The 10000-nt window shown below is 45.6% G+C and overlaps 1 protein-coding gene across 1 annotated transcript in view; it reads right to left on the bottom strand.

Annotated features, from left to right (window-relative positions):
* The window catches only part of dcc (DCC netrin 1 receptor), a gene marked incomplete at its 5' end in the record, with an annotated part of 182987 nt that overhangs the window by 158368 nt on the left and 14619 nt on the right, over positions 1 to 10000 (bottom strand). The window contains one exon of the mRNA XM_079605559.1: positions 59 to 346. Coding sequence (XP_079461685.1) covers positions 59 to 346 — 288 coding nt within the window. The remainder of the gene's footprint in view (positions 1 to 58; positions 347 to 10000) is intronic.

The raw sequence follows: 10000 nt of genomic DNA, 5'->3' as shown, positions 1-10000 counted from the left end.
TGCTTGGGATAAAAGCCTCTGCTAAATGATTAAATGTAAATGATCCACCGAGACTCACCCGGTAGGACTCTGAGGTCGGCGTCTGTGCCGGTGCGGGAGCTTCCAGGATTCTCCGCAAGGCATCGGTACGTGGCCGAGTCGGGCGGCTGAACTCTGCTGACCTGCAGTGACCCCGAGGGCAGGATGACCACTCTGCTCTCGGGGTCAAAGGTCAAGGGCAGGTCCTCCCGGTTCTTCTGCCAGCGCACCACTGGCATGGGCTCCCCGGTGACCTCACACCGCAGAAGAGCTGTGTCCCCCAGGTGTGTGGAGACCGACTCTGTGGGGACGACCACTCGCAGAGGACCTGAGGGAGAACAGCAGAGAGAGGGAGTGTTAGTGTGTGTGTGTGTGTGTGTGTGTGTATACACAAATAAATTCACTTGCATTTGCATGCTTCATTTCGTTCTGATGTCACAATAGTTATTGTTACAGTTAAAATTTTATTTTGTTACAGGCTAAAGACTTTTTGTAGCACAAATTTTTTTTTGACACAATTTATCCTGTTTTAGGTCTAAAGCTATGTTTTTTGTGTGAAGAATGCGCATGTTATGATGCAAACCATGTGATATGTGTTTCTGTACTTCTGCGAACTGTACATGAAGCTGGATCATCTTTAGATGTGGACTCGAGTTCAGAAAAGCACCTTCACAACCGGACTATGACCAAAACACTTCATGATTGACATCTCAAACATGAGCTCATTAACATATGACCACCCACATTTAAATATCAGCAGCTGAATATTCAGTAACATTATCGATTTCACTGCACTGACACTATCAGATGAGAACAAATCTTGAACTGAATTATATGCCACTTCTGAGTAAAAATTATTTATAAATAACAACAATTTGCACAGACATCTGTTACATCCACTGATACACACACACACACATATATATATAAGCGGTTGAAGTGAGTCTCAGAGGACGGAGATCTTGCTAATAACGTTCATGACTGTGTGTTATGTGGTTTGAGCCCCGCATTACACAAACTCACAGGGGAACTACAATTATTTCTCAGCTTTCTGCCAACAATCTGTGTTGCCGGAGTCCTGCATCTTATCGCAGTGATTATTGTTAACATCGTTCCCTTAACTGGCTCCAATTACACAGCGTGTGTGTGTTAACTGAACAGCCTCGGGCCACACACACACACACACACACACACACCCGTATATAACCACTGATTATCAGCATCAGAACATAAATTAGGTCAAACAAGGGAATGTGGAACAGATTGAGGGTAATATATATATGATTATCACTTATGGGGCCCTATCTTGCACCCAGCGCAATTGACTTTGAACACCGACGCATGTATCATTCCTATTTTGCACCCGCGCACAGCGGACTTTTCCCTCCACAGACACACGTCGGTAAATTAGGGAATGAACTTGCGCTCGCGGGGGCGGTTTAGCGCAAAGAGGAGTGTGTTCCGGCGCAAAAACTCCCATGGTGCTATTTTCCAGTTTTAGAAAGCAATTGCGCCATTGACCAGGAAAAAAACCGTCTAAAGACCCGCCGTTATAATAGCAATCCGCCGTTATAATAGCAATCCGCCGTTATAATAGCAATCCGCCGTTATAATAGCAATCCGCCGTTATAATAGCAATCCTCCGTTATAATAGCGATCCACCGTTATAATAGCAATCCGCCGTTATAATAGCAATCCGCCGTTATAATAGCAATCCGCCGTTATAATAGCAATCCTCCGTTATAATAGCGATCCGCCGTTATAATAGCAATCCGCCGTTATAATAGCGATCCGCCGTTATAATAGCGATCCGCCGTTATAATAGCGATCCGCCGTTATAATAGCGATCCGCCGTTATAATAGCGATCCACCGTTATAATAGCAATCCGCCGTTATAATAGCGATCCGCCGTTATAATAGCGATCCGCCGTTATAATAGCAATCCACCGTTATAATAGCAATCCGCCGTTATAATAGCAATCCGCCGTTATAATAGCGATCCGCCGTTATAATAGCGATCCGCCGTTATAATAGCAATCCGCCGTTATAATAGCAATCCACCGTTATAATAGCGATCCGCCGTTATAATAGCGATCCGCCGTTATAATAGCGATCCGCCGTTATAATAGCAATCCGCCGTTATAATAGCAATCCGCCGTTATAATAGCAATCCACCGTTATAATAGCAATCCACTGTTATAATAGCAATCTGCCGTTATAATAGCGATCCGCCGTTATAATAGCGATCCGCCGTTATAATAGCAATCCGCCGTTATAATAGCAATCCGCCGTTATAATAGCAATCCGCCGTTATAATAGCAATCCGCCGTTATAATAGCAATCCGCCGTTATAATAGCAATCCGCTATTATAATATTATTTCACGTTACGCCCAAACCACATCTATGAGTAATGAAGCGACTTCAGACCAACACATGTTAGATTTGCGCCGGCGCAAGAGTCGTTTATCCCGCCGGTATAATAGCAACAGCGCCGGGATCCGCCCACAGAGTTACTTGCGCTTTGCACTTTGACACTTGCGTTTCAGAGCGTTACAATAGGGCCCATGGTCTGATCATGAGATCTGGAAACTAGCAAATGAAAGCGACGATTGGAACGGCATTCTGTCATCATTTACTCACACTCGAGCCTTTCTTCTGCTCATACCGTTTTTATTCATCAAGGACACATTCCATTGATCAAAAGTGGCAGGAAAGACCTTTATAACGTTACAAAAGTTTCCATTTCTGTTCAGTACAGCTTCTATTCATCAACAAATCCTGAAAAATAAGATGTTTAACGGTTTCCACATAAATCTGAAGCAGCTCAACTGTTTTCAACGCTGATGATAATCATAAATGTTTCATATTATAGTGATTTCTGAAGGATCATGTGACACTGAAGACTGGAGTAATGATGATAAATTCAGCTTTGATCACAGGAATAAATTACACTTTACTATATATTCACATAGAAAACTGATGATCTACATCATAACAATAACTTTTTTGATCAAATACATATACAAATACACACACACACACACACACACACACACACACACACACACACACACACACACACACACACACACACACACACACACACACACACACACACAACATCAAAAAGTTATTTAAAGCAACACAAAAGAGTTAAAACAAAGAAGCAGTTGCTGGGGAGCTGGAGGTGCTGGAAGCGACTCATAATCTCATACGCGTGTTATGAATGTGCTGAATATGAGCGTTTCCTGCGCTGATGAGGGACACATTGTGGCCTGTGATTACAGAACTTCATTATCTGCTCTCATTAAGAGGGTGTTCATATGCAAATTAATGGAGAGAGCGTTTAAATCTAATTAACAGAGAGAGAGAGAGAGAAATGAGGAGCGCGGCAGAGGAATTATGCACTCCTGCATTCCCAAAATAGAGGAATGTGTGTGTGTGTGTGTGTGTGTGTGTGTGTGTGTGTGTGTGTGTGTGTGTGTGTGTGTGTGTGTTAGAGGAAAACTCAATCGACTCCTACAGTCGTCCCTCATGTTGAAGATGCTGTAAATCATGTCAGATGTTTTACTGACTTCATTCTCACAGCTTTTCTTTCAAACTCACATCAGGAAAAAAAGTGACTAAACCTCAACCACACTTGACTGCAGGATGACTGACAGGAAGAGAGCGTTTCTGGCTACACACACTCCCACTGACATTCCTATACTGGTTATTAGACAGATCAATGCCGTGAACGAATTTTACCGCCCCCTCGCTCCCTCGCTCCCTCGCTCCCTCGCCCCCTCGCCCCCTCGCTCCCTCGCCCCCTCGCTCCCTCGCCCCCTCGCTCCCTCGCCCCCTCGCTCCCTCGCCCCCTCGCCCCCTCGCTCCCTCGCCCCCTCGCTCCCTCGCCCCCTCGCCCCCTCGCCCCCTCGCTCCCTCGCCCCCTCGCCCCCTCGCTCCCTCGCCCCCTCGCCCCCTCGCTCCCTCGCCCCCTCGCCCCCTCGCTCCCTCGCTCCCTCGCCCCCTCGCTCCCTCGCCCCCTCGCTCCCTCGCGTTGACTGCAGGATGACTGACAGGAAGAGAGCGTTTCTGGCTACACACACTCCCACTGACATTCCTATACTGGTTATTAGACAGATCAATGCCGTGAACGAATTTTACCGCCCCCTCGCTCCCTCGCCCCCTCGCTCCCTCGCTCCCTCGCCCCCTCGCTCCCTCGCCCCCTCGCTCCCTCGCCCCCTCGCCCCCTCGCCCCCTCGCCCCCTCGCTCCCTCGCCCCCTCGCCCCCTCGCTCCCTCGCTCCCTCGCCCCCTCGCTCCCTCGCCCCCTCGCCCCCTCGCCCCCTCGCCCCCTCGCCCCCTCGCCCCCTCGCTCCCTCGCCCCCTCGCCCCCTCGCCCCCTCGCTCCCTCGCCCCCTCGCCCCCTCGCCCCCTCGCTCCCTCGCCCCCTCGCCCCCTCGCTCCCTCGCCCCCTCGCTCCCTCGCCCCCTCGCCCCCTCGCCCCCTCGCCCCCTCGCCCCCTCGTTCCCTCACCCCTCACCCCTCGCTCCCTCGCCCCCTCGCTCCCTCGTTCCCTCGCCCCCTCGCCCCCTCGCTCCCTCGCCCCCTCGCCCCCTCGCTCCCTCGCCCCCTCGCCCCCTCGCTCCCTCACCCCTCACCCCTCACCCCTCGTTCCCTCGCCCCCTCGCTCCCTCGTTCCCTTGCTCCCTCGTTCCCTCGCCCCCTCACCCCTCGTTCCCTCGCCCCCTCGCTCCCTCGTTCCCTTGCTCCCTCGTTCCCTCGCCCCCTCACCCCTCGTTCCCTCGCCCCCTCGTTCCCTCATTCCCTCGCCAAATCCCTCGCCAAATCGCCCCCTCGTTCCATCCACCCCTCACCCCCTCGCCACCTAGTTCCCTTGCCCCCTCATTCCCTCGTTCCCTCACCCCCTCGCTCCTTCGCCCCCTAGTTCCCTCGCCCCTTCACCCCCTCGCCCCCTAGTTCCCTCGCCCCCTAGTTCCCTCGCCCCCTAGTTCCCTCGCCCCTTCACCCCCTCGCCCCCTAGTTCCCTCGCCCCCTCGACATTCGCTAATGTCACAAATGCTGAGTCACCGTTAGCGGCCCGTCAAACACATGCACGTGCAGAGCTCCTCCGCTCAGTGTTTGATCTGTGTCTGCACTTCAATTACAAGCACAGAATAACCCAAATATTAAATATGCTAAAACATTTGCATTTCGCTCTGAAAGCCTGTTTCAGGGAAAACACAGACGAGGCAATTATAGTCCGGAAGGTCGTGCCGGCGGCACAAAGTCAAACAACGGCACTCTCTGTATGACTGTTCACAATGATTTCTACATGTATCCGCCGTGATTATGCCAGTATTTTATCCAGTCGACACAAAGGCCAAGACCTCGCAGACTAATTAAGATGCAATCTAACGACCCACAATGCTTTGCTCGCGCCGGCCCACCTGCTAACATGCCCGTCATCTCAGCGTCTCTGCTAATCACAGGCCTTTTCTCTGTTGTCATTGCTCTGCTAATTGGCCACGCGGACGGGTCGTAATCTGTCAGTCAGCGGTTACGCTCATTAGCGAGCCGCTGTATGCTAACTAATTTAACAGGAAGTCAACAACCCACTGAAGGCAATCAAAGAATGGATTCTGTCGATTCAGATGGACGGTGGGCTGTTAAAACTAGACAAACGCCTCTGGAGTTGGTTAAAGTGCCTCTATTACGTTATTTAAAGGTTTCTAATGTTGTCTTGCGTCTCCTACAACAGGTTCTCACGCATCAAAGATCAGAAACACTGTAATGTCCTCATAATCTGCTCTTCTCTCAGTCTCTGAAACACTTCATCACAGATTCAGTCTCTAAACCCCGCCTCTCTGAGACCTGCTCTGCTCTGATTGGTCAGATGGCCCAGTCTGTTGTGATTGGGCAGAAACCAAACACTTATTATCATATCTCAATTTGATAATTATGACATAACTGACTCAAAATTAAGACAAAAGGTTGAAATGACAATTTAGTTGAAATGACAATGAGATGAAGTCAAACTATTGACTTAAGGGTCAAAATTATGACATTATGTTCGAAAATGTGAGTCAAAATTCATAACTAGTCATAACTATGATATAAAAAGTAAAAACTAACCTAAAAAGTCGAAATTATTATAGTCAAAATTCTTCTGACTGAAGACGTAAAAAGAAATTGTGACAAAATGTTGAAATGATGACACTAAGTCATAATAAGACATTATTTAAGACATAATTATGAATGATATAAAAAGATGCTATATAAAAATATCTGTGGGGTATTTTGAGCTAAAACTTCACACACACACACACACACACACACACACACACACACACACACACACACACACACACACACACACACACACTCTGGGGACAACGATTTATTTTACACCCCTTTAAATGCGCTATATAAAATAAAGTTTATTATTTTATATTAATGTAGGCTAACTATTATCATAAATAATCGGTTAAATGCAACAATAAGGCATGAAGATATTCAGATGTTGTAAACATTAACATCATGATTTTCCGCTTTGAAATCATGTGCGTTGTGAAAAGCGCTTTACAACAACAACTCTTTTGTTCTATAAATCATGTCAGAATGAGGCCAGAAAATCCGATCTGTCGCTGAATATGAATCAAACGTTCTGCAATCGGCGGTTCCTAAACCTCTAAACGAGTTTGCGAGTTTGTGCTCGGCCTCATTACGCGGAATAAAACTTCTCTTCTCCCTCCGAGATCATCTTCAGTAATGATCTTCATCACGAGCCACAGAACGACGAGCGCGAGGACATCGAGCGTGATGGAAACGTTCAGTCCAGAAACTGGAGCGCGCGCTGACGCTAACCGCGCGCATGACGCGAGGAACGGGGTCAGACGGAAGAGTGTGTTCATCGAGAGGACCAGCGCGGACGTCTGCTGATGGAGAGTTAGGGACAGAGACATGCATCGAGCGTCCGTGAAGCAGCGGGTCAGCATGTCAAAACACACAGTAACTGGGCCAAACAGAGACACACACACGCACGCGCACACACACTGCAGGATATAGATGCATTATCATACGAGTCTCTTCATGTATAATAAGCATATCTGCATGCACAGTTTAGACAGTAATGATATCAACCGTGAGATACTGAGAAAACGCTTCTTTCTGTCTTTCTGTTTTGACATCAATATCTGAACTTATTATAGTGACGTTCATATGAGAACACGATTTACTCTTTAAATCATAAGCATGAACAGAATTGCGTATGAAGTGTAATAATGTATCTGGTTAATATGACTTTAAGACGAGACACTGCGAGCAAAAGCCTTGTTTTTTATTATACTTCTGTAAAATGCATTTCTCTTTCCTACACACACACACACACACACACACACACACACACACACACGCACACGCACACGCACGCGCACACACACACACACACACACACGCACACGCACGCGCGCGCACACACACACACACACACACACGCACACGCGCGCACACACACACACACACACACACACACACACACGCACGCGCGCGCACACACACACACACACACACACACACATATGGCGCTCGCTTTGTGTCATTCCTTTCCTAACCAAGCTTAAAGACGTGTTAACGTGCGTGTGATATGCGTGTGGAGAACGTCTGCCCGTCTGCCCGTCTGCCCGTCTGCACGTCTGCCCGTCTGAACGCAATACTTAACATGCCTTTGGTTAATATAAAAATAGCGCAGGTATTTTTATGCAGCTACTTGTATGATGGACTTTTCTTATTTGAGACACTGTTCAAACAGTGTGGGCTAGTAGAATTTTCAACAGAGAAAATCACATTAATAGCTATTTAACATAGGCTAGGTCTTAGCCTATATCTTTATCCTCGAACAATATTAAGAAAATACTATTTAGGTTTGTAGGCTATACATAAAAAAATCAACGAATGCCAACAGTAAAAAGATTTGAATGTATTTTACAATATAAATTATGCACGATCATGCATGGGAATAAGATAGGCTATAGGCTACAATAATAATAAAAAGCTCTATGAGTGGATGCATTACGCTACTTAACTATTTCTATGTTATAAAAAATCGCTCTATGAACTTCTAGCAAGCTCATGTATTTTAAACCGAGTTGTAAATGCCGAAATGAAAGGAGGCTAAATAAATATGAAACTACCAAATATAAATATAAAATCGCCAGTAGATGGCGCCAATACCCTGCTCTATTGAGATGACTGGTTAATGTTCAACCTATTCATTTTAACATATATTCAAATAAAAAACAGTTATATTAATGTGTAATATTACTTCACAATATTACTGTTTCTTGTTTTAAAAACGCAGGCTTGGACACAACTACTCCTTTTAGACAATGATTTCCTAATTATTATTTTTTTTAAGCTAAAAACTGCTCATTACACAGAAACATTCAAACAAATATTTACAAATTTGTGTTTTACTTGTAATTTTTCCTCAACTTTGTGTCTCAGTTGGCAATTAATTTTCATTACATTTAAATATATATATTTCTGTTCCCCAGAAGTGAAACATTATGTGAATTTAAAGTGGCTGCGTTATAAATAGATATATGGGTATGCATTTCACTAATGAAGGGGAATGTAAAGCATTAAATCATCCAGGTCTCTGAAACCGCTCAGAGGAGCATCTCATGAAGCTTCATTGCAAGCATATATTGACCGAGCACATCTCAGTGTTACACATTTAGATAATGGAAGAACAACACGGAAACACACAGGGTCAACAGCCGGGAAGAAGAGGAGGAAGAAGAAGAAGAAGAAGAGGAAGAGGAAGAGGAGGAGGAGGAGGAGGAGGAGGAGGAGGAGGAGGAGTAAGGATGTGGAAGGGTACGGAGGCAAAGCAGTGGAAGAGGTCAAGATTGTGGACATGTTTATAATGAAATAAGGGCCACTATTGCAGACCATGTTCTCAATCATGACCTTACAATGACTGAGGTGGTCAACGGTGCAGCGGGATGTTGGGAGAACAGTGTCTTCAGTCATTCAAACATTTGTAGACTGAACTGGGGTGTAATCAGACACTATTTTCTGCTGTATACTTACTCTATTACAGTTCTCCACTTGCATTTTACATTATACAGTAAATATGCTTTATAGAGACAATGTAACACACACACATATACAGAGTGTGTGTGTACAGGGATGTAGTGGAGGCTAAACGCACGTAAACGCCGTTTGCGCACCTCCCAAAAAGGAATATTTCGGTTTTTGCGCATTTACAGTCACCTGACTTGGAAGACGCGGTGTGTTTGGGGTCCGTATACGCAAAAATAATTAAATAATTATCATCATTATTATAAAATTTATTAGGCTACATATTTAGAGACGCTTTTATCCAAAAAAGGAACAAAGCAATTCGTCAAATCTCATTCATAATATGGGTCAGACTATAATAATACAGTACTAAGATTATCACAAATAAACACAAGATTTTGACGCATATCCAGGTTTGTGTGGAGCGGAGTGTGAGCGCGCACTGCATGGCACGGAGCCGCGGACGCGAACACTTGCATTTTCCTATCAACAGTGGAAACAACTGAAAATAGCCTACTCTTATCATTTCTGGTCATACAGAAAATAATAATACATTATTCGTAACTACTTTTATTTGTGTAAACTCACAATAACAAGAAAGCGTTGTGCTTTTGTCAAATAAAATAAAACAATCAGGCGCGCATGATCTCCGTGAACTGGAGCGCGAGAACTGAAACTAAATATAGCCTAGGCAGCTAAAGCTTGAAATGTCCACTTTAAAACGAACAAATTCGAATCGAAAGCTAATACCTTCTGATTATGTAATGTGTATGAACGGAGCATTTCTCTCTAAAGGCGCACCCGCTTAACAGCGGAGATGGAGATATGTTTTTAGCCGACACTGATTTAGAAAACAATAGTTTATTAATAAACAATTAAAATGCCTCGTTTATTATCACATAGACACATTTAT

The sequence above is a fragment of the Phoxinus phoxinus genome (assembly GCF_949152265.1).
Source record: "Phoxinus phoxinus genome assembly, chromosome: 3".
NCBI classification, from domain to species: domain Eukaryota; kingdom Metazoa; phylum Chordata; class Actinopteri; order Cypriniformes; family Leuciscidae; genus Phoxinus; species Phoxinus phoxinus.
The sequence above is the reverse complement of the archived record's forward strand: the minus strand, read 5'-3'. Positions and strand labels throughout refer to the sequence as shown.